The 25962-nt window shown below is 47.8% G+C and overlaps 1 protein-coding gene across 1 annotated transcript in view; it reads left to right on the top strand.

Annotated features, from left to right (window-relative positions):
• Positions 1–25962, top strand: part of PREP (prolyl endopeptidase) — a 198942-nt gene that overhangs the window by 171933 nt on the left and 1047 nt on the right. The window contains exons 12-14 of the mRNA XM_006270251.4: positions 2146–2240; positions 7083–7214; positions 19611–19767. Coding sequence (XP_006270313.1) covers positions 2146–2240; positions 7083–7214; positions 19611–19767 — 384 coding nt within the window. The remainder of the gene's footprint in view (positions 1–2145; positions 2241–7082; positions 7215–19610; positions 19768–25962) is intronic.

Raw genomic sequence — 25962 nt, 5'->3', positions numbered from 1 at the left:
TGGTTATTCCAGACTTATTGTACAGTAAGTATTCCAATCAGTGGCCCAAGATGCACAAGCTCTCAGACTCTTAAATCACTGTATCACTTTTGAAAATGTAATTCAACATGACTGGTCTGTTACAGGATTCCATTGTTTATATACTTTTGAGAAGGGATGAACTCCCAGTATGTATTTGCATTATACACAAATACACCAGTAGTTAAGTATATACAATTCTTTGGGTAGCAGAGGTCTTTCTTGGGCTTTATTGTTTTTGTTTCTAAATATGCTACTTAGGTGGTGATTCCATGCTCATTGTGTTCTGTCCAATGATTGGTCTCTTTAAAATTCAAAAATAGCCAGGCAGGTATGTTTCGGTACTCAGGTCTCTCCTTTGACTACTGTTAAGTAGAAGGAATGAAAAGTAATGCAGTAAGTCTGGAAACTTTTTGTGAAGACAATTAACCAAAATGTGATTAACCTACCATCAGGATACTCTACTTCAACCATGTATCAGCCTGCAAAAAATTAAACTTCCTGCAGTTTAGGAAAATTATGCTCTCTGATCCATTATTCTGTGTGTGTCTGGAATATAAATCTAGACTGGTACATCTCAAAGGCCTGTAGAGAGATATCTTCCTCAGTGAAGGGTTTGAAAATTGATTTTCCAGAAGCAAATTCATGCTGCCTTGAGCAAGCATATTGCTATAGATAACTAACCTATATGGAGGATTTTTTCTGTGGTGGATTATACAACTACAGGATCCTCTTTTATCAGTTCCCCATCTTTGAATGTTTTGCTAAAAAGCTTATCCCTAGTATGGACTCTATGAGAGAAGTTATCGACAGCTGATAAATGTTTTGAGAATGATGGAAGTTTTACCCACTTGGTTATTATGGATATATGGACACCCTGTAGCACCACAGTTTTCCTAGAAATTGACAAAATTATTGGGTAGGCAACTTCATAAGAACAATTGTGCTTCATTAGGAAGCATTTGGCATCAAACACACAAGAAATGATGTTTCAGCATCATTTCTAGACCTAGCTATACGTGGCATAAAGACCCAATCCTTACTTATGTCAGTCAATAGGGCTAACTCATTTACGTAAAAATTATTCACAGGAGACAGGCTTTAAAGTAAATTTTAAAAATTAAGCTAATTGAGGAGGGAAATCTGAGTGGAGATAAATTTCCGCATTTTATTGTTCTCATTGTTTAATCTGTGATTTTCTATCTGAAGTCCCTGCTACATTAAGCTACTACCTGAATTGATCAGAAACCTTCTTTCCTCCTTAATTGTTAAACATAATTTAAGTGACTTTAATTAATCTTGTTTTGAAAAAAGAAATTAAGGACTTGGGTGCTTTTATAATTAGATATCAAGATCTTTGTATATTTTACATTAGCTGTCATCCAAGTTCAAAAAGGTAATAAGAGATCAGACACTGAAATTGAAGTTATAGTGATCTCTTTTATAGTTTTATTATTGTTAACAGTGTAACCAGCAAGCAAACAAAAATGCCTTGGCAAGAATTCTAATGCATAATACTAGTACAAAGGTATGATTTAAGTACGGTATCTCTTTGCAAACAGTCTTGTAATTGTCAGTGGCAAATTATATTATATACAAATGTAGCACCTGCTTGAAGACTTCTACAATTCCTCAGTAAAGGCCTTAATTTTTTTTTTTTTTTTTTTTTTTTTTTTTTTTTTTTTTTTTGCTCTTGTTCATTAATTGAATCCCTAGGATAAACTTTATCCTTGACCTCTTCCCTGAAGAATCAGACATAATGAAGGAGGTATTTTAAAAGATTGGCATGGACGGGCAGGTCCCTTTATACCTCATAGCCTCACTTCACAAGCTGAAGAGCTGGCAAACAATCAAGGAGCAGACATCTTACTGTTGGACCTACACTTACAGATCCACACACCATAGTCCCCCAGAGAGCAGCTTTGCTTCCTTTCCATACATTGATGGGAGTGTAACACCATTGGGATGAACCTTCCTAGTCAGGTTTGCAAAAATGAAGGATTTAACCTGTCATGTTGTCACATACATTCCTTCTTATACACCAGGTTCACTGAGCATCCATTTGTTGGGATGGGGACATTAGTGGTAGGATAAGATAATCTTCTACTACCTTGTTGTGTTTTTCAGTGTTTCAAGGCTTATTTTTGTGAGACATTTGGGTGGTGTTCTTGCTGTGGCCAACATCAGAGGTGGTGGTGAATATGGAGAGACCTGGCACAAAGGTAAATTATTTTAACTAAAGGAGCAGGATTGTAGCTTGTACTTTCCCTGCTCCCCTCTCCCTCTCTTCACCACTCCCTGTTACTGCTTTTATGTTATTGAGATCTGAAAGTTGAAACCTGTGTCAAATGAAATGTGTGACGGGCTAGCTGGCAGTGACTTAGCCCAAGGGTTTTGAAAGGGCAAAAGATGATTGGAGGATTTGGGATTCCCTTTCCTCATCAATCAGGCCCCAGAGACTCACCCTCCATGTCCCCCGATTGGCCCCTTGGGTCACCTGGAGGGGGATAAAAGGGGCAGCCCGGCTGACTCGAGAGAGACCAGCGAGGGACCACAAGGAAGGAGGTTCAAAGAGCTAGCAAGAGCTGAGCCAGCAGGGCGGGAGCAGTTTTCCCAGAAGAGCCTGAAGGAGTGGGACCTGCAGGCAGCAGTTGGACCCTCAGCAGCGCAGCGTGCGGCCGGCAGGAGAGGCTCCCCTCTGGACTCCAGGATCGCCTACAAGAGGCTGTGGCTGGCAGGAGAGGCTTCCCGCTTCAGCAAAGATCTGAGCAGTGACCTGAGAGGTTCCCAGCTCTGCTTCCAGCTCTTCCAATAAGAGGCCAGGCAGCTTGATGTGAGGTCGGGGCTCCAGGAAGGTCAAGACCCCTAGCAGCCTGGGGTAATACCAGCACTGGTAGCTGTGTGGCAGAGTTTCTGGCTACTATATGGGAGATCTGAGTTCAAATCCCAGGTGGGATAACTTGGGGTGAGTGAGCTAACAAGGGAGAAAATCTTCTTGCAGTAGAAAGGGGCCCTTGTGTTTTCCCCCTTTCTCCACCTCCAGGTACCTAGGCCCTATATTCCTTGTCATTTGACATTTTGTGCCTTTTATATTTCACCAACCAATATTGTTCTGCTGTTTGTTTTACATTTTGGTTAACCCTGTCTGTTGTCAACTGGATGAATATGTCTATGATTGTAAGTGTCTAACCTTTGTTGAATCCTGCCCCCTTGGGGCATTGTAATGTCCCCTATACCCCCTGGTTTATACTGGTTATGTTCCCAGTATTGTTCTCTCATTAAAAGGTATATGGTTAAGTCCCCATTGGTGGTCTGGCTCTGCTGTATAGGGGGAGGAAAGTCCCTATACCTCCCACAGCGCTTGTGCACCTGCTTTGATGCCTTCAACTGGAGAGGGGTCACCTCATGGAGTACCACCCGGGTTATAAATTAAATGAAATCAAATATATTTATTACTCCCATATCCCCTTGAGCTTCTGACTCTTGCAGTTAGAGTGCTTTCATTGTCACATCCCACTACACATACAATTTTACAATATTTCCAAGAAAATAATTGCCATTTTTACAAAATAAGGTCAATTTTCTGGATTTCATGCAGTATCTTATTGTTCCAACTATAGTTGTTGTCTTGACCCCCCTTCAATGTTTTGAGCATCCTAAACAGCATCCAGATACTGCCTCTGCCTTTGGGTATCTAAGCACATTTCTGGGCTGCAGATCCTCTGTCAAGCAAACCCTTCTGAGAGCTGGAACCCATCATTTTATTGCCTGTGTCCCGGGTTCCTGTACTTACTCTTTGGAGTCACCCTGAAATGCACTCTTTCCAAGAATCACATCCAAGATGAGAGCATTTCTGTATAACAGGAGTCAACAACATCCAGCTCCTCGAGCCACTGGATCTGGCCTACAACCACACCAGAAGGCTTTTCGTCTGCCTACACCTGTGGGACAGATGCAAGGAGTTGTGCCTGTATTGTGTGTGATTCTCCATGTTTCCCACTCCTCACCTATGGGTGCAGCTTCCAACCAGTGGGGAAATGAACCGGGACTGGGTAGTTGGGGCAGGGAGAAGTGGCAGCAGTTCAGATGCAGTTTCCAGTTGCCCAGCCCTGGCGCAGCTCTCCTCCAACTGAAATCTGCACTAACTCCCCAGCCAGGGAATGGGGAGCTGGGAAAAGAGGTGCTGATGTGGGTCGCAGCTGCCCAGCCCTGGCATGGATGCAGGCAGCACCCCCTCACTACTGACCCTGCCAAAGCCACTCAGCATACACTGGACTAGAGCTGGGTTGTTTTAGTCTGTGACTCAAAAAGGTTGCCAGCCCCTGCTATATAACTCTTCAGATAGATGCAAGCAGAAAGACATGTATAGTTTGGCTGTGCATAATATTCCTAAATACGCCATGTTGTTTATTTTTAAGACAAACTACAAGAGACTGCAGATCACTAGAATATGTCAGATTCCCAGAATACAGTGGGCCTTGATCTACCTTGCACTTTAAGAGCCCCGACTCTTTATGACCTTTTCTTCTCCAACTTCGTTGTGTGCTGCAGCACGCAACACTACAAAAATGTTCTCATCTTGTACTTCCTGCCAGTGTTTCCTGTCTCTCTCTGCAAAGCTTTTCCCTTTTTAGTCCTTTCTAAATTAATCTGGGGTCACCTCTGTCCTTTGTCTTGTGGTAATTCTCCTGCCTCTTTTAGAATATAGGAAAGACCTGGCTTTTTCACTCTCAGTCACCCTCTCAGGATATCTATTGTTAATCTAAGCAGTTCTTGAAGTTCAGTACCATACTTTCTGTTGTTCAGTGACATGCTAAAGTCTTTGTCAGCAAAGTGAATATATAAGTTACTATAGATTTCATTGGGACTACTAAATAATAACTTCATATTAGCCTAAATGGATTTGCCAAATCATCACAGTTCAGTATTTCTCTTGCATCTTTTTCTGTTGTAACTGTCTTGTCTCATGTCTTGGTGTCCAGTTAAAGATGTAATATTTTCATAACAAGAAACCACATGTGCTCATCTGTTTGTGATATTATTACAAAAGACAGAGTATCCTTCAGTAATTTAAATTTGGTGATTTGTTTTTTAATGGGGTTTTAATAAAATTTCTCTTAATATAAAAATACTTCTCTAGCCTTCTATTTCCTGTTTAATTTCATTTCAGCTCAAGTCTGTTATCTTAGTTACATAGTTAGAGGCATATCTGGTCTTTGTTAATTTCAGAGACAGCTATTGGAGAAGGCTGTTTGCTTAGGTTTAACTGCATGGGTAAGATCCAAACCTTGTGTCAGACAGGAATTATGCAGCACTTTGAGGAAAGACATGAGATGTCTCCATATGCAGGAGTCTTGTTTGGTGGTCTTTTCCATGGTCTGAATGATATAGTCATAAAAAACATACATTTTAACAAATCCCTGACCTTTACTATTGTAGAGCTGTATGAGTAACTTTACAAGACTAGGGCATAGCTTTGCTATAAGGACAACATTTGATTCCCAATTCCCACCTCAATACAATTCTGAATTAGTGCTTATTTACCAAAGAATGTATCATGTTATGTATAGGATAGATTTCTGAAATTTTTATACAACCTTTGTTCAGAATTCTAATCTTATAAAAGTCTGTCTGTCTGTCCGTAAGGCTTTATTCGCACTCTGATTGGCTGGTGGAAACAGCCAATCAGAGTGCTCCAAGCATGGGGGAGCACCACCATGATTCTGAAGCCACACCGAGGACCTCACAGAGGGTGGGGGAGCTGAGACCAGCAGTGCTGCTCCCCCACCTCACTCCCTGCAAGAGGCAGAACAAAGGCAGCATGGGGCATTGGATGGCAGCACTCCATCCCAGCCCCCTCCTCCCCGCCCCCCATCATTCTTGACGGGCAATTGGCTAGTCTATTTATAATCTCGTATCAAATGTAATTTCACTTTCAGCTCTGAATTCTAGCATTAATGTCATAAGGCCTGAGGGACACACAATACATTTACAGCCATATAAACAAGGGGTTTATATCGCCCAATCTTATGTTGAATTAGTCCAGAAACAGTAACAACCCACTGGTGTTAACCAGTGCTGAGTAACACTACATTGGTGAACGTGTTGTGTGTCTGCAACTTGCTCTGTGGTAGGCTGCTATGTCTGCCTAATTCAAACAAGCTACTACTGGCTCCCCTACCATTTAGTGACAAGATATAGTATGAGTTACCAAAGAATAATCTGCTCAAGACAGCAATGTTATCTTCATAAATTTACTAAAATGACATAGATTTACACCAGTGTGTTTCATGTATGTAGTTCATAGTTTGGGAATTAATAACCTTCTATTTCAGTTTTTTTAAGAAATTTGCAGAGCCAGATTACCTACCAAGGGTTTTTTGGCTTGAGAACTAGAATCTCTCTTGCACGCTATATTCCCTCTTCCTTTTTTTTAAGATGAATTTCCCATTCTTAAAATTTTATCTAACAACTGTAGCACATCCAATTGAACATTTCAGTTTCAAAATTAGAACTATTAATAATAATGCCAAACTGAGGTCTGGATCTGAAGTTACATTTCTGCTAGAGCCATAAGTCATCATATTTGAGAACAAATGAATTACCAATGTGTTTGGTGTCCAGTAAATATTAATGTGTACTTCTGTCAACAATAAGCTACTTTGAAGCTGTATTGTTTTAAAAAAAATCACTGAACTTAATGCTGTTAAAGTTCCATTAAGACAAACCTCAAGTGTAGATGTATATGGTCTTGTATAAAATCTGCAGTGGAAAACTTTTAGCTGGAATCATGCTGGTTAGGAGCATTACCTGTTGATTGATCTACAGCATAGGTATGTATTTTTCAGAGTTTCTGAAAGCATTAGAATTATTGGCAAAACCATCTTATGATTTCTGTGTTGAAAGAGTTCTTCCTTTTCTCTCTCTTTCTCAGCTGTATCAGTTATTAAATTATTCATGAAACTGGAATTCATCCTAAATATTTCTGCATACACGTGTTTCTGAATAAGCAATGTCAAGTGTGTTTTATAAAATTAACTGATTTGTTTTTCCTTGCACATTAGGCGGTATCCTGGCCAACAAGCAAAATTGCTTTGATGATTTTCAGTGTGCGGCAGAATATCTTATCAAAGAAGGCTATACATCTCCAAAGAAGCTGACTATTAATGGAGGTTCAAATGGGGGTCTTTTAGTAGGTAAGAACTGCTTGTGTATTAACTATTATGTTGCTGTTGCAACATGTATCTGCGTGTAAAATGAACACAGGAAATTGTTGTGCTGTTAGAAATTGGCAGCCTGTCACAGCATAAATGTAGAACGAGTAATTACATTCTACATCAGACATCAGTGTCTGCTTTTATGGAATATTTGGATTCTTTGGACTTTGGCAAACATCCATGTTTGAGAGCCACACAGATCATTCTTCCTATGTGTTTGACCTCCATGCATAAACAGTATGAAGTTTGGTGAAAAATAGCAGGAAACTTTCCAAAAATTTTTTTTCTTCCAGCTTCTTCATGTTAAATCTGATTATTGAAAAAAAACATTGAAAAATGAGAACATTCAGCCAACTCTGCCAGGAATAACAGCATTATTAGGCAGGGCAACAGAGGCAACCACCCCAAGCACCAACAGGGTTGGGAGGTGAAAAAAAATGGCATTTGCTGCAGCCACGCAATTGTAATCATGGCAGAAGTGACAGCCAGAAGTTGCTGCTGCCTGTGTGTGCAGCAGCCACCCTGGGCACCGTGCCACATTGTTACACTACTGATTAGAAATTCTGACCTTTACTAGCAATCATGATCTGAAGTATGTTCCAAAACACTTGGGGCATCTGGCCACAAGATCTGCATAATTCATTTCCAAACCCTCAGAGTTAACCATGTCCATAAACCCACATTCTACAAGCCCATGGAAAGAATTGCCTCAACCTTCCCATTGTGCCTTGATAAATCGAATAAATAAATAAATACAGTTTCTTTCTACACACAGACACACACAAAGTAGAAGCAATTAGGCTGATCTGCATTTAAGGCTTTTGTGTATGGATGAATAACTGCAGCAGCTGGCCTTTTTGGCTAAGAACAGATGTTGTTGCATTTGTCCCTGGATAAGTTTTACCTGTGTCTGTCCTGGAACAAACACACCTTGGGATTGGTGTGTGCACATATCACATTTCTAATCAGGTTTTAGTGAGTGGCTGAATGCACTGCTGCCTTTCTGCCATTGATTCAATGGTGCAATCCTGGTGTATCTGTATACCCTGACCTTGGGTGCAGTCTGGGTGCACCTCTGAGACACTCCCAGGGTGTTCTCACACTTTCAAGATTGCCCATCTACCCCAAATCCCTCTCTGCCCTCTGCCACTTGACCACTGGGAACCAGCTGGGATATGCCAGGCAGCAGCTCCTTGGCCTGTGACATCTCAGCCTGACCTCTCTCACTCAGGCCTTGCCAGCTCTTAGCAGAGGGGATTTTGCCAACTAGATGGATCATACCCTCATCTAGTCATGCACTCAGAAAATATGGATCCCCTTCTCTGTAGAGAAGGCCTGTCTTTGTGGCCAAATGCTCTGGAATCACCCTTAACACTGAAAGTAAAGAGTTAAAAAGACAACAAAGGATTTATTATAAAAACTAGAGCAAACATAAAAAATCAGTAACCATATATTGAGATACAGACAGAGATATAAGAATAAACAAAAGAAGATATCAGAATAACCAGTTCTTACCCTACACCTTAAATCCAGGGATGCAGTTCCTGCCCAGGACAGTGGATGGAAAGCAGCTTCTTCCACTGACTACTCTGCCAAGGCCTCCTGCAATTTGTCCTGCTCACTTGCTTTACTTAGGCTGTGTGGCTGAGGGACTCCAATCACCTCTGTACCCAGAAAAACTAAGGACAAAACCAAGCTTTTGAGGCAGGTTTAAGTACAATTGCTTATCTGGCTATTCACATGTGCCGCCTCTTGGATTCTTTAGGATCCCAAACAATATATATCACTTCCTGTCCCCCTTCCTGCCCCCCAGAGGTGCAGGTATATAGTGCAGAAATCTTTCCTAACCTAATTAAGACCAGGAGAATGTGCGTCTTTTCAGACATGAGAAATACTAATGCTATGTGCTGTCCCTCTTCCCTCAGTTGTTTGAATAGGCAGGTGTTTGGCCCCTTCTTTTAAAATGTGCATTCATCATTGTCTGGGAGGGCTGGGTTCCTGTGCCTCAGAGCATATGTACAAGGGAAGTGAGTAAAGGGACTATGTGAGATGTTAATTCTCAGTGATTACTTTTTCTGAGTGTGGATAGGTGAGGAAAACACTGCCCCACTTGGCTAAAATATAAAGATGTATCAAAAATACATTTACCATATTTATTTGAAATTATGACCCCCTCCCTCCCCAATAATTAGATACTATACATGGAATGTTTATAAATTTGTTATAATTTTCCATGTATAAAATCTAATGATTGAAGAGCTGTCTTTGATTCGTCCTCCCCACTGCTGCAGGGGGCCAGGCAGTAGGGGCAGCAGGTGCTGTAGAGAGGTCAAGCAGCATGTTCTCTGCCTCTGCCTGCTCCCCTCCCTCTCCCCTCCACAGCCTTGGGTCCCCCTTTATCCCCCCTGCTCCTTCCCTCCCCCACCCCCTGCTTCCCTTCTCCCTTTACCCCACTTCCATCCCTCCCTCTCCTCCTGCTACCCCCTCCCCCTTACCCTTGCTCTGCATTGGCAAGCTCCATCCACAGCTGCACCCTGGGGCACTGTGCATGTCCCCTGCTCAGCCCCCACACACATGGGGGCTGCTTGCAAGGCTGCAACATGTGGATGGATCCTGGCAGCAAAGCAAAGGTGGGGTGGGATAGATAGACAGACAGACAGACAGACAGACTTTTTTTGACTTTTAAGAGGTGTTTATTCCAGGGAGGGTGACAAATCGGGGCCAGTAAAAAGTATGTACAGGTTGGCCCGAACACCTGGGCCTCATGGACATGGTCCTGGGCTCACGGCCTGCAAGGCCTGCCCGTACACTCTAGATTAGAAAACCATAGCGAGCCAAAGGACTATTTACATATTTACATTTCTGCCAGCGGGGACACCTATGGGGGGCCTCAGGGGTCGACCCGCGTGAAGCAAAGTCCAAGACCTCAGCCCGCTGGACGCGTGTCCGCAGCTTGAGCAGCCGGACGTGTTACAGGGTGAGGAGCAGGTGCCCCGCCTCGACTCAGCAGAGCATCCCCTCGAGGGCCCAGCGTTCCTCGAAAGTGGGCACTGTCCGCCGCAGGACGTGCTCAAACTCGAGTGAGAGGCGGGCCCGCACCAGCAGGCGGAAGAGCTGCAGGGCGTCGACCATCCCGGTCCCGGGGAGCCGGTTTCGCCGGGTCTTCAGGGTGGCCATCTTGGCCTGGCCCAGCAGGAAGTTGGCCAGGCTGACCACGGCTTGCTCCGCTGCCCGGTAGAGGAAGGAGTGGACGTAGATGTCCTCGGAGAAGTCCCGGCTCAGCGCCCAAAGCAGCGCACCCAGGGTGGCAAAGAGCGGCTGCAGCCAGGGGCAGTCTAGGAACGCGTGAAAAATGTCCTTGTCCGGCACCCCCGGGCAGAAGGGGGAGGCCGCTGGGTCCAGGTGGTGAACAAAGGTGCCGGTGGCCAGGATGCCGTGCACAAGCCGCCACTGCAGGTCGCCGGTCTTCTTGGCGGTGGGCGCCTTATACAGCGTGCGCCACGCCGGGGTCCCGGGCCGCGCCAGGCGCCGCCGCCACGCGGTGTCTGGGCGGCTGGCCAGCACCTGGCCGTGCCGGGTGCACACCACCCACATGTAGAGGCCCTTGCGGGGCAGGGTGCCAAAAGGGCAACCCGTATTGCTGCTGGGGGGCACTGGGAGCCTGAGCAGCATGTTGGGCCGCTCGGCCAGCTCTCCGGGTACCGCTGGGATGACGGGCAGTGGTGGGAAGGCATTGTGTGCAGCGTCCGCGGCGGGGAGGGTCCAGCGAGCCTGGAGATGGACTTCCAGGGCAGTCGCTGCTTCTGCCGCGAGGGCACCCCTGATGGTCCGCAGAAGCCGGCCCACGGTGAGGACGGAGCGCAGCGCCAGCCGGGCAGCCAGGGCTTCGGGGGACAGCCACGCCAACCGAGCAGGGTCCAGGAGGTGCTCCAGGCGGGTGGTGCGCGCCTTGATGAGAGCTGCCACGAGGCTGGTGGAGGCCAGGCTCGGCGCGACATGCTGCAGGGCCGGGTTGTAGACCAGGGGCTGCCGAAGCAGGTGCGGGAACCGCAGGCGCCTGGCCTAGGGGCAGAGATGGAAGGCCGCCCGCCAGGCCCGCACCATGCTACGGTAGAACGGGGGAAGAACCGCCCCGTTCAGGAAAGTGAGGTCCAGCAGAAACAGCTCCCGGTCAAAGCTGAGGCCCCCCACTCGCCGCAGGAACCGGTACACCAGCTGCCGCCACGGGAGGTGGCCTTTGGCATCCAGGAGCTGCTGGAGGGCTTGCAACCGGTAGGCGGCCACCCGGCTGGCCAGGTCGATCAGGCCTTGGCCCCCTTCCCCGGTGGGCAGGTAGAGGGCAGCTCGGGGGAGCCAGTGGCGTCCGTCCCACAGGAAGTCGACCAGGAGCCGTTGCACTCTCTCCAAGAGCTCCGGCGGAGGGTCCAGCACTGCGTAGCGGTGCCACAGGGTGGCCGCTGCCAGGTTGTTGGCGATGAGGACCCAGCTGCGGTAAGAGAGGGCGGGCAGGCGCCAGCGCTGCAGGCGGGCTTCCACTCCCTCCGCCAGGTCCTCCCAGTTGTGGGCCGCAAAGGCCGGCGGCCCCAGGAACACGCCCAGGGCTTTGAGGCCTTCCCGGCACCAGGCGAGGCCTCCTGGCAGGTCCAGAGGCGGTGTGCCAGCCCACATCCCCAGCAGGAAGGCGTCGCTCTTGCCCCAGTTGATGCTGGCCGAGGCGGCGAGCTCGTAGGCGCGTTGGCAATCCACCAGGGCCCGCACATCCTCCTGGCTGCCCAGGAAGATGGTCACGTCATCAGCATATGCTGTCAGCCGGAGCGGGGGGCTGGTGGCGGGGCCCGGTGCCAGTGGCAGGGCGAGGCCGGTCAGGCGACGTCGCACAGCATGCAGCAGTGGTTCGATGGCCAGGGCGTACAGCATGCCCGACAGGGGGCTGCCCTGGTGTAAGCCGCGATGCACGGGGAACGGGGAGCACAGCGCGCCATTCACCTTGAGCAGGCCGGAGGCGTCGTGGTACAGGACCCAGAGCGCCGTGGTGAAGAGTGGCCCAAAGCCAAAGGCCTCGAGGGTGCCGAGCAGGTACCGGCGGTCGATGCGGTCGAAGGCCTTCTCCTGGTCCAGGGAGAGCACGCCGATGTCCAGGCCAAAAAGCTCCGTGGACGTGAGCAGGTCACGCAGCAGGAACAAGTTGTCCTGGATGGTCCTGCCCGGCACGCAGTAGCTCTGCTTGGGCCCGATGATGGAGGCCATGATGGTGCAGAGACGGTTTGTCAGCGCTTTGGCCAGGATCTTGTAGTCAGCGCACAGGAGGGAGACGGACCGCCAGTTCTTCAGGCAGCCAAGGTCCCCCTTCTTGGGCAGCAGGGTGAGCACAACCCGGCGGCAGCTGGTCGGCAGGGTCCCGTCGGCGAGGCTCTCGCGGAAGACGCAGAGGAGGCTGGGCCCAAGGAGGGGCCAGAAGGCTCTGTAAAATTCCACGGGCAGGCCATCCAGGCCCAGGGCCCTGCCCGAGGCGAGCCCCCCCACCGCGGCCTCCAGCTCCACCAGGGAGAGTTTGCGCTCCAGGGCCTCGGCCTGCGAAGCACCCAGGCACGGCAGGTCCCGATGCAGCTCTTGGGCGGCCCACGGACAGATGGACTCAGCCGCAAACAAGTCCCGGTAGAAGGTGACAGCATGCTCCCGCACTTCGCCCGGGTCCGTGAGCAGCCAGCCCTCCGGGGTCTTGAGGTGGTCCAGCGTCTTCGCCGCGGCCCGCCGCCTCTCCAGGCCAAAGAAGAAGCCGGTCGGGGCATCGGCCTCTGCCAGCTCCTGGCAGCGGGCCCGGACCCACGAGCCGCGGGCTGCGCCCTCCGACAGCTCTCGCAGGCATTTCTTGCGGGAGCGGAGGCTCTCGAGGAGCGCCGCGTCATTGTCTGCACAGAGCAGGGCCGCCTTGAGCTCCGCCACATCCTCCTCCAGCTCCTGGGTGCGGCGGCGGAGCTCGCTTGCCGCCAGCTGGCTATACTGCTGGCAGAACGCCCGGATCTGGACCTTCCCCACGTCCCACCACAGGCGCTAGGGGGGGTAGTCTGCTCGCGCCACCTCCCAGCTCCAGAGGTGGGCGAAGCAGTCCCTGAAGCGGGTGTCCAGCAGCAGGCTGACGTTGAGGCACCAGTAAGGGGCCCGCGTGCGTGCTCTGTCAGGCAGGCTCAGCTCGCAGCAGACCAAGGCATGGTCCGAGAGGCCCGACAGAACGATGCGGCTGCCACGCAGTAACGTCAGGTGGTGCTGGCCGATGTAGAGGTGGTCAAGGCGGGCCATGGCGAGCCCGCTGGCGCTCATCTTTGCCCAGGTGTACTGTCGTGCGTCAGCGTGGAGGACCCGCCAGGCGTCGACGAGGTCCGCCGCCTCCAGCATGGTCCGCAGCTTGTGGGCCGAAGGCAGGTGCGGTTCCGGCCCCGTCCGGTCTAGCAGCGCGTCAGCGGTACAGTTGAAGTCCCCACCCACGAGGAGCAGGTCATCTTTCTCGCTGGCGTCACGCAGGAGGTCACCCAGGGTCTCTAGGAAGGCGACCCTCTCTCCCATCGGTGGGCGCGTAGACGTTGATGAGGAGCAGGCTCTGGTGTGCCAGGGTGACGTGGACAGTCAGCAGCCGGCCAGGGACAACCTCTCATGCCACCACCGAGTCGTACCACAGCTGCGGCGAGATCAGGGTCACCACTCCTGTGCTGAGGTTGGTGCCGTGGCTCAGGAACAAGTGGCCTCTCCAGGCGGCGTGCCAGTCGGCTTGAACGTACGTGTCGCTGTGTCTCCTGGAGGAAGGCGATCGCCAGGCGCTTCTGCTGCAGGCCCTCCAGGACGGCCGTCCGCTTCACCGGGTCTCTGCAGCCCTTGGTGGTGAGCGAGGCAATTGTGGTAACTGCCATGAACAGGAGAAGAGGGAGGAAGGGTAGGCAGGGTACTGGTGGGAGAGAAGGTGACGGACACTGGGCAGAAAAACCGTGGAGACGGGAAAGGCCTAGCGTTGCCCTACCCTATTCCTTGGGCCCACCTCAGCCCCACACCTCCCTCACCCGGGTCACCAGCTTGTTGAGCTGGAAGGCATGCTGGCATGTGCCCGGGTCCCGGCGCATAAGCCTCGCTGCGTCGCTAGCAGTGTGGACAAACTGCGTGGGGTCCGGGCACCATTGCTGGATACTCTCGGCCACGTTCCTGTGGCCCTTGGTCTGGTCCAAGAGGTTGAGGAGACCTCCATAGCTGGGGTCCACCCAGGGGGGTTTCTCCAGCAGGAGGTGGATATTGCCGACCGAGAACCGGCGGGGCTGTACCCTGGAAGGGGGCTTCCCAGTGAGACCAGTGAAAGTGCCCTCAATGGCCAGGCTCCCTAGCAGGCCCCCCTCTCTATCTGGGTCAAGGACCGTCTCGGGGAGATCGATCCCCATCCGTTTTGGGGGGCAGATGTCATCCCGCTCCCAGGGTCACTTGCGGCGCTCAGAGGGAAGGCATTCCATCTCCTCCTCCTCCTTATCGGCCTCGGCAGGCAGGGGAGCGGGCGGTGGGGTGGCAAGACCCTCTGCTGTCTCTCCTGCCTGCTGCTGCTCAGGAGGCAGGCGCTCTCCCCCTGCCTTGCCGCTCACAGGTCCCACTGGCTGGGATGGGGGCAAGGGGTTGCCAGACCTCTCCAGGACACCCTCAGTCGTGGCCGGAGGTGGCAGGGTTTCCGGCGGGGCAGACAGAGCGGGCTCAGGTTCCCTGGCTGCCTTTTCCCCGGTGCTGTCCGAGACAGGCCCCGAAGGGGCAGGAGTTCCTTTAGACGCTCCTTTTTTCTTCTTCTTGTTCTTCGCTTTTTGGGAAGTAGTTGGCACCTCCCCCGTAGGGGGTGGGCCAGGCTGCTGGGGGGTCTCGGGTGCTCCACCTGACGGGGCCCCAGCACCTGAGACTGTAGCCACCCTGGGGAGAACTGGGACAGGAAGGGACTGGGAGGACTCCCCAGCCCCTCCACTGGAAGGGGCATCCACTATGACAGGGGCGGGAGAAACCTGGGAGGATGTCCCAGGCCCCCCCCTGGGTGGCATGCCACTGCCAGAGGGGTCGAGCCCCTCGGATGGAGCAGGGGCAGAGGGGGGCTTGGCAGGTCTCCCAACCCCACCCTTTGATGAGGGTCCTGCACCCGAGGTGGATGCACCATCCTCCTGGGCGGGCGCAGCAGCCAGTGCCTAGGCTGACTGCCCTAACGGGCACTGGGCAGTTAGGTGGGAGCTGCCGCCGCAGCGGCAGAAGGAATTCCCGCCCAGGGAGAAATACACCACGTAGGACCTCCCTTGCAAGGCAAAATTCAAGGAGGGAGGCAGTTTCTGAGTGTCCCCCTTGAGGAGCATGAACACCTGCCTCCGGAAGGACAGGATCTGCCTCAGCTTGGGTTTCCTACTCCCTATGGTCAGCCTGCGCCAGGGGCTGGTGAGGACACCGTAGCGCTCGACCGCGTTGGTAAGGTCCCAGTCTGACAGGTGCGGGGGCACATTGGAGGCCACCACCCACACTGCCAGGGTCTCCAGGGGCGTGACCAAGTGGTGGACCTTCGAGACTTCCAGCCCTGCTGCACACACCTGCCTCACCAGGTTGGGAGAGCTCAAATAGATGATGGGCACCAAATTGACCCGGGAGGCATACCGGACGCTCCAGCGTCCCAGCAGGTCCACCAGAGCTCCAGCGCAGTCCTCCACCCTGACATGGAGAGGGGCGTGCACCCGCATGCCATGGCTGAGGGGAAGGTCTGCAGAGACATCCCCATGCCAAGTGCCTTGGCTGCTGGCAGGCATCCCAGCAGGAGAGGGTTAACTCTCTCCCTGGGGGGGGGAAGCCTCAGGCTGATGCCAGGGACTGGGAGGGGGCTCAAAACGCCCCAAAATCGGCCTGAGGGGGGGCAGAGCAACCCTGCAGGGGCTCAGGGCAAGCGCCAAGGCAGGGGGAGATGGCAGGGACCAAGGTAAGGGGCCCTGGGGGAGGGAGGCAGCAGGAATCACAGGGAGAAATCAGGCGGGGGTGGGGAGGGGCAGAGGCAAACGAGGCTGCCAGAGCCCAGGGGAAAAACGCTCATAAATTGGGGGGAAGGGGGTCCCCAGGGACAGGGTGGGTAGAGGCAAGGTTTTTGGGTGGGTGGGGACAGGAAAAGCGGGGCACGGAGTGCAGGGAACGCACAAAAGGCACTCGAGCTGCAGGAGCTCAGAAGGGCTTCACCTGTCGGCGGCCATCTAGATTGATTGATTGATTGATTGATTTTGTTCAAAAGCCTGCTAAGAACTTGTTTCCAACTACAACTACTCAGTTGGTCAAATAAAAGATATCACATCTACCCAAAGAACCTTGCTGTCTGAAGATGAGAGTTTTCTTCTCCCATGTTAAATGTGGCGGAACCTCATCTTAGAATCAAAGTATATCGTATATCAAATACCACAGTTCCTGCAGACATAAGGATGACAAGGCTGAACACATCTTAAACTACAGTGCCATACTGATAAAAAAAAAAACTTAAGAAACCATGCAAGATACCTTATGAACCCCTTAGATTCATGAGAGATGTATTTTGTTGTATCCCAAGATAAACTGTAGCTACTTCTTATCCAGAAAACCATTTAGGATTTATCCCCAGACAACAATCGCACTTTGTCCCAGGATAAAATGGTTTATCCTTGGATAAATGTGACATCTGTTTCCAGCCTTACAGATAACAAGAGCCTTACAGATAACCACAAAATACAAACATCTCTGACAAAAATACATGAAAGAAAAAGTAAAACTAATGGAAAAAGCATGACAGTCTTAGGAGCAATGTAAATGGTACACAGTATTACTGGTATGTTGTTTTCATGCATTAACCCATCTACATTTAGATAATAAATAACAGCATATTGTTAAGTGGAGAAGGTCCATCTCAGCAAAAGGCCATCTCATTCAAGTAAACTTTTAAGATACGATGAATCTGTCCCTAAATAAATTCCAGCCCTCTCACATGCTTTTATTGGAAGGGCAAAAGAAAAAATACATTTTATTCCATTCTAAAATGAGAGGGGGGGAGGGAAAGAATAGGAGTTTTTAACATTAAGCAGAGCATGTTAAAGTTTAACAACCTAGTGAAACATAATTACATGAATGAGAAAGCAAAGTTGTATTTAAAGAAAAAAATATTTTACAGATAACCTATGCCACATTAGTAAAGTTGGATTGTTGTTTTCAAAATATTCTCTTTGTTTCTGCAGACAAGTTGCGATTTACATACAAAAAGAAAGGGATGTGTGTTATAAAGAGCTATTAATAAGCGTGATCACTGGGTGGTTGCAAACACAGAAAAGTTCATTTGAGATGTGCATTGAGCACCTATTTAAGAACTCAGTTATACATTGAAGCGCAATGCAAAATTTCTGGTTTTCAATATTAGTTTGTTTAACTGAACCTTAATGAACAACTAGTTAATTAACTATAATTCTATAAACATTTAACTTGGAAGGCCACAAATCAAAGCTATTTTACTTCGATTTTTTTTTCTTCATAAAGAACAACTAGGGTTTGTCTTTCATTTGGGTAGAATCAAACTGCTCTGCTTTCCTTATTCCTTTATTTTGAAATTTATAATCTTTCTTTAGAGCAGACATCTTGCTACCTACGGGGTTTCAAAATAGATATTCATGACATAAAACAGCTACAATTTGCAACTAATATTTAAGGTGTAAGGGCCCGGTGCCACATTTCCTCAGTTTACATTCATTGAAGAGAAAACAAGATAAGAAGACAGTTAGCATTCCACCAGAACATTATTTCCTTTTAGTTGAATTTCTTGATGATTCAAAATAAGGCAGAGCTATAGTTACTGGCTCATTAAACTGCAAAACACGATTCCTCTGTCCTGCAGCGCATAAAGTAAAGGCTTAGCTGAGCAACACAGCTATCGGTTGAAAAGTCCTCCTTTGCACAAAAAAGAATCCTACAGTTGTGTTGGTTTACAGGATGTTGAAATCTTTGATTTCTGCCTGATAATTCTAGAATCTGTTAGGAAAGAAGTAAGATTCTGCAGCGAGAGGTAAAACCTATCGAAGAAGTTGTATCTAATACCAGTTAGCCCCAGGACTTAGTTAGGTTTACTAGTACAAGTGGGACAACTGTTATCTTTTTAATAAAGCTCCTATAGTAAAAGGAAGATTGAAAGTATAATTATAGAAGCAAAATACAACCATTCTATTGTCTCTATTTGTAAAACTGGGCTTTTCCTTTTGTGATTATAGCAGTAAATCTGGAATGAAGATTTATCAGAACTCTTTGCACTATGTCTGAAAAACAAAAAATAATTAGCTTCATGTAGTAACTAAAGGATCTTAATGGAAAAGTTTCAGTTATGAAGAGCAATAAATGCCAATTTTTATACTTAATGTTAATTTATTCTTGCTGCCAATGGTATCAGAAGCTTGGAGAATGCCACACTTTAATTCAGCACCCCAGTATCATGTGCCAATAACACTGTAGGTTACTAAACAGTAAATTTATTTATTAAATCCAATTGCTTGTCACTTAAGTACTCTTCTCCTTCCTACTCCTCAGTCTGTAGCCTTAGCAAAGTCCTTGTTGGTGCATGATTCTCATATATGTACTCAGGGCAGTAGATGTTCTGTAGTCTGAAAGTTTCCTCCACGTTCACATATAGTTTTTGCTTCATTAGAGTATCCTCACAGTTGCATGTTAACTTTAGTCTTACCACCCCTTTTCAAGAGGCAGTTTAAGCTTCTTTTAGTTGGCCAATCAAGCTCTGCTCCTGCAGGGAGATGTTCGGCACCTTTGATATTCATCCCAACTCCCTCCTGGGTTCTCTTTAGTCATGATTGCTACATTTTTATTCGTGTGGCTGTTGGTGTTCCAGCTAGTGGCTATGTTGTAGAAAGGAAATTTTTCCATGATTTTAATCTCCTGGGAGCTGCAATATGGCCATGTAGTAGGTGCCTCTTGTCTTTGATCTGCCAAGTGCATTCTAATTATACTCCTGGGCTGGGATTTTCCAAAGACAGTCATTTCAGTGAGCACCTGTCTCCTTTACACTTCTTTTAAAATCCTGTTGTCTGTTTAAAGCTTCTAGTTGCTTTGCCTTAAACAAAAGAATCAGTTCATTCCCTTTCAAAGCTGTTTTTAAGTCAGCTTGACTTTCTGTACATTGCCTTTCTTTGACTTCAGGGAGTGTATTATACTCAAAGTTTGGATTTCAGACACTGCAGAGGAATATTTATTTCTTTTAAAAAGAACTGTTTTAACTGGACTTCTTTACAAAATACAGTATTGAGTCAGATGTCCATGGATGATATGCCTTTACTTGTTTTCTGTGTTATATATTAGTAACTTATTTTCCTTGTTGTTTTGAAGCTGCTTGTGCTAATCAACGCCCTGACCTGTTCAGCTGCATTATTGCTCAAGTTGGAGTAATGGATATGCTTAAGTTCCACAAATACACCATTGGTCATGCCTGGACAACTGATTATGGCTGTTCTGACTGTAAAGAACAGTTTGAATGGCTGTACAAGTAAGTATTTTTGTGTTTTTAATAAACTCTCAGGGGTGTCAAATGTACCCCACACTTCCCAGGCTGGAATCAGACCTAGAGGTTCCATGTGGGCTGAATCTGAGCACTGGTGACAGCTGCTGTGGGGGTTAATGCTGTTGTCTTTCACACATTGCCAACTGAGCTCTCCTCCTGCCCCTGAATTCTCTGCCCCTCTACAAGCCCCATGAGCCATACAGCATTGCTTCATGGGGTGGATCTGCCTGCAGGCCAGAAGTTTGACACCCCTGAACTAATTGTTCTGAAGCTGATTAGTGAGCCAAATCTTTAAAATATCAGTCACTCGGTATTACACAAATTATTTTACCCTCTCCTTTGTAGGCTGGCTACTGCTGTATGGCAGAGTTATTTCATTAAAAGAACACCACAGAAAGTGAAATTCCAAATGTGTAGTCTTATTAACAGATTTATGTCTTCCCACTCTTTGGAAAAACTCCTGTAGAAGCAATAGGCTATATTTTCAATGACAGTTTTCGATTAACAGCTGCATACCCCAGGAGGTGTGTGTTTTAATAATGAATACTTTTTTGGTAGACTGTCAGAGCATAATACTCTCAAGTGAACAGCTAAACAAATCGTGTTTTTAATGAAACAGGAGAGATGATTGCTTTTCTAAATTGTATTCTTGCCTATAAATGGGGTTTAGTTACATAAATTGAATGGGACTAGGCAACAACAGGACATTAATTCAGGTATTAACTTCTTGCTGAATTGTTTGGAAAGATTCTGTATATTCAAAGAGCTGCTCCCCCCCTCCCCTCCACGTGCTGCAAATGGCTAAGGGATAATAGTGAGCCTGTTAGAGTATATGGTATCACTCTCTCTGTGGTACTTTGCTAATTCTATTTTTTTTCTCTTTAACAATGAACATTAACATTAAAAGACAATTCCTCATTAGGCAATTATAAGATTTAACATTAAGGTATCTAGGTGCTAATAATCTGTCCTGCAGATTCTGAAGGTAGGTAATCTAAATTGCATTCCTGAGCTCAAGTGTTTATTTAGAGTATTATAGGGTTCTGATGAGCTCCGCTACGCTGACGATGCTGTAGTTTGTGCTCTGTGGCAGGGCACTGTTGGTGCCTGCCACTTTAAGGGCTGAGCCAAACAGCCAGCAAGTGCTTGATTGCAGCAGCCATTTTAGAATTCTGGCTGCCTATATAAACAGAGCAGTTTGCTGCTGGCAGGCCAGGCAGGGCTGTATGCAACATCCTGGAGGTAAGGGCAGGAGCTTAACGGGATGGTTTGAAGGCTCCTGGTCCTGGGCATGACCTAAAACTGCACCCTGCTGGGAGTGGTGGCCTGGTGGGGTTCCCAGTGGTGTAGGAGCCCCCAGCAAATACCAGGCCAGTTACCACCCGGGTGAAAGGTGGGTCGGGGCACCTTAACCCCTAGCCCCCACAATACTGTGGGTACAAGGGGGCCAGACACGGCTACAGCCACCCAAGCCCAAGGTGGGTGTAAGACCCATATTGGGCTAGGCACGGCTACGGCCACTTGAGCCCCCATTGAGGAGGGAAGCTCCGTGGCCCCAGTGAGGGGGCAGAGATGTGGAGCCCCAGTGAGGGGGTGGCCCCGGTGAGGGGATGGAGACAAGGAGCCCCAGTAAGAGGGAAACGAGGGGTGGGAGCCCAGTATGTGTGCACGAGTGGATAGAGTTGTCCTGGGAGGGGCCAGGGCAAGCTTGAACCCAGTCAGGTAATTGGCTGGCTGCTACCCCAGTGAGGGTCACAGGAGAGGCTGAAAAGACAGTACATCTGCCACCCAAGGTATGAGCTAGATAAAGCCTATGGCTAAAGGGGCCCGCTCCAGGAGGGAGCAAAGCAGTATAAGTTGTCGATGCGTGAAAGAGACCCTGTGAGAGGGGGTGGAGTGTGAGACGCCCTAGTGAGAGGAGGGCAGTATGAATGTGTGTGTGTGTCTGAGGCCTGACAACAAGGGCTAGGCTTCACCCGGCTCTAAGCCGGGAGCATGTGTCATCTGAATGCCATCTGCAAGGCTTGGGCTGCGGTGTAGGGGAGGAATGGAGCTACAGATAGCACCCCGTGGCAGCAGGGCAAGAATGGGCAGCCTCCCGCCTAATTAACACCATAATTATGTGTCATCAAGGCATGACAGGTGAGGAGGCAGGCAGTTGGCCCAGAAACAGATGGGCGGGCCAATGACAGACTGGCCCCAAGAAAGCCCCCTGTTACACACTCACTCAGAAACAGACCTTCAGGCAATCTTCAACATCTTTTTGATGCATACAAGAAAATGGGACTCACGCTTAACATTTGGACACCTAAGGTGTCCACCAACTAGCTCTTAATGAACTGCTCCGGAGAGGTCTCTGGGGACTGGAAGAGGGCCAATGTTGAGCCCATCTTCAAGGAAGAGAGGAGGGAGGATCTGGGCAACTATAGGCCAATTAATCTAACTTCTGTCCCAGGGAAAATCCTGAGAAAATTAATTAAGGAGTCTATATGCAATAGACTTGCAGAAGGTAGGATTCTAAATGACAGCCAGCATGGCTTTGTCACAGGAAGGTCTTTTCTAACCAATGTCATCTCCTTTTACAATCAGGGGACTCACCACCTGGATAAGGGAGAAGTGGTGAATATTGTATACCTTGACTTCCAAAAAGTCTTTGATCTGGTATCCCACAATGTTCTTAGGAGAAAATTGGAAGATAGTGGGCTTAACTGCGATATGGTTAGGTGGGTACAAAGCTGGATGTGGGGTAGGACCCAGAGACTCCTAATGAACGAATCTGTGTCGTCTTGGTGAGAAGTGAGCAGCGGTGTCCCACAGAGATCGGTGCTTGGTCCTGTACTTTTCAGCATCTTCATCAGTGATTTGGATGATGGGGCGAAGAGTCACTGACCAAGTTTGCAGATGACACCAAGTTATGAGGAAGCGTGGTCACGCTTGAAGATAGGTTACAGATACAGGCAGATCTAGACAGGCTAGCAAGTTGGGCAAGTCAGAACCATATGAAGTTCAACATCGCAAAATGTAAAGTGCTCCACCTGGGGACAAACAATCCCCTGTACACCTAGAGGTGTAGCAACACCAACCTAACCAGCACTACAAATAAAAGAGACCTGGGAGTATTAATAGACCACAGCATGAATATGAGCTAACAGTGCAGTTCTGTTGCCAGCAGGGCAAATAATACTCTGGCATGCATCAATCAGTGTATCTCCAGCAAGACCAAGGAGGTGATTCTTCTACTCTACTTGGCGCTGGTGAGACCCCAACTAGAGTACTGCATCCAGTTCTGGGTGCTGCACTTTAACGAGGACGTGGTACAACTTGAGAGAGTCCAGAGAAGGGCCACCCGTATGATTAGAGGCTTGCATGGCAAGCCATACGAGGAAAGGCTGAGGGGCCTGGGATTCTTCAGCCTGAAAAGGCGAAAGCTGAGAGGGGACTTGGTAGCAGTTTACTGCTATGTCAGAGGAGTACAGCAGGGGATCGGTGAACAACTGTTCACTGGGACGCCCTTGGGGAGAACAAGGAGTAATGGCCACAAACTCTTGGAAGACCATTTCAGACTTACCGCTAGGAAAAACTTCTTCACAGCTAGGGTGTCCAGACTGTGGAATAAGCTCCCTCCAGAGGTAGTGCAATCACCTACCCTGGAAATCTTCAGGAAGAGACTGGATAGTTACCTTGCTGGGGTCACCTGACCCCACCAGTCTTTCCTGCCTGGTGCAATGGGCCAGACCCAATAATTTTCTGAGGTCCCTTCCAGCCTTATAATCTATGAATCTAAAACAGTCCCCAGCTCCAGTAATCCAGATCCACAGTGAGACTCTGGAGAATGTTGAGTATTTCCTGTACCTCAGAAGCCATCTCTTGCGGAGGGATGACATCAACAAAGAAATCCAACATTGCCTTAAATGTGCAAGTGCAGTATTTGGAATAGGTGTTTAAAGATCATGACATCAGATCTGAAACCAAGCTCATGGTTTATCAAGCAGTTGTGATCTTCACCTTGCTGCACAGAGCTGAGTCGTGAACCATGTACAGGAGATGTCTAAAGTTGTTGGAGAAGTACCGTCAACGCTGCCTGCAGAAGATTTTCCAAATCCAGTGGGAAGAGAGAGACACCAACGTTAGCAAGCAAACACCACAAGTATTGAGGCAGTGCAACATAGATGCCAGCTCACGGGAGAGTATCCCTCAGGACTGCCCCAGATGGAGGAAGAGTCTGCTGCAAGTATCTCAGTACTTTGAAACCTCACAATAGATGAAAAAGTGGGAGCGGCAGAAACAGCATGACGCAGACCAAATGAAAAATCCAGTGCAACCCACCCAACACAGAAACACATGTCCAAGCTGGCATAGAGTCTGTCGATCCCAGATAGGCCTCATCAGCCATCTTCGGATAAACAGATAAGACAGTCGTCCTTGACTGCAAGGGATTGCTGGAGAAGATAGGGCTCTGTTGGTAGTAGTGGTAATAATAATGATCCATAGTGCAAATATTCTCTGATAGGAATGTCCTTTTGTAAGCAATGTGTCCCTACCCTAGGTAGTTTAGGCTTTTATGCATTGATCTTATTTATTCCAAGGCATTTTACAGTAACTTAGCAGGCAAGACAAATAACATTTTAAAGTTTATCTTTGAATTTTGCTGAGATGGTTTTTCCCCAGAAAGCTAACTGTTATCAGTATGATATAAATACATGCAAGGTGTATGTGCAAGCACTTGCTTGTACATTTGTAAATTCAGATACAGCTAAGAAACAAAAACAAGCCAAAAATTCGTGATGAAAACTAGATCACTGAAATCAAATGAGTCTCAAGACTGTTTGATCTTCTTTGCTGCTGAGCTGATAGACAGGAATAAAGAGAAGAAAAGGAAGGAAGAAAGGAAGCAGAAGGCAAATCCTTATTTCACTTTGTTTTGCAAGGGGCATATTGTTATAAAAGGGTAAGCTGTTATATATGTGCCCACTGTAGACCTAACAAAACGCTAATACATGTGTGAGAAGTCATCTTATCTATATTACTGTGAAATGTTAATTAATAACTTTTTCATCTGACATGGTAGCTTTAGCTGTGGTATCATTATTTGGTATTTGTAGCTGTAATCTATCAGGCAGTTGGCAATCCCTAACAAAACACAAGAAGATATTATTAGATTATACTATGTTAATAGTGATTGTACATTATCACTGTGGGCATGATACACTTTAGATAAACATACAGCCCTTTATTGTCCAGTATAGTCCAAGACAATATTTAGTCCTGTGACTTGTGGAATGTAGTTCCTTCAGATAATCTCAGAGGGTGCCTATACGTGTGCAATGAGGCTGCTCTGGCACGTTGTAATTAATTGAGTCAGCTGGAGTGTGGCAATTACTGCGCTCCAGCAGACTCCAGCATCACATGTATCAGTGTCCCCATGCTGAAAAATGATGGCAGAGGCACTTTAACTAAAGCTTATTTGACACTCCCCTCCCATCCCCGGCCCCCCACCCTGGAGCATGTCTATAAACACCCTTAAGCGCCACAAGACCAATTGAAAATAAAGGATTTTAAGAGGTCATGAGATTATGTATTCAAGTATTGTCAATCACTCCTAAAATAAGCAAATTTCAACTTAATTGATATGCTTTCAAGTGTGAAATTAAAAATAAAGCACAAATACCTCATGCTCCCTGTTGTCTTCCTCTGTATTTGCCAACATTAAAAACAGGGGAATTAGTATTGTAGTCACATGTTTTAAAATAAGGAGTGTAACTCTTCTATAGATTTTGCTTAATAAATGCATATTTAAAAAAATGGTTTACGTTATAGTCATGTTTCTTAGTATCATGCATAACATTGTAACGTTGTAACATGAAGAAATAATGGTATTTTTTTTATTAAAAAAATATTTCTGGTGTCTAGTGCAAATAAAACAAATTACCAGAAACCACGCATTCTCTTACTGGGAGCTACATATTCATTCTCACCAAAATGAAGGGATTCGTCACATTGGTGGGAAAACCTTGAAGTTTTCCCCATGGGGTTTCATGCACAGTGTTTCCTCAAGGCCAACGTGAGTTTGGAAGGAGTCTAAAGGGGCCAAACTTCCTCACCCCATGACCTTCAAAGTAGGAACTGTCCACATGGAAAACTCAACTGCCCAACTACCTTTGTTAATTGGCTGATTTGCCC

This window comes from Alligator mississippiensis, chromosome 1 (genome assembly GCF_030867095.1).
Source record: "Alligator mississippiensis isolate rAllMis1 chromosome 1, rAllMis1, whole genome shotgun sequence".
Lineage (NCBI taxonomy): Eukaryota > Metazoa > Chordata > Crocodylia > Alligatoridae > Alligator > Alligator mississippiensis.
Note: the sequence above shows the minus strand (reverse complement) of the source record. Positions and strands in the feature narration are given on the sequence as shown.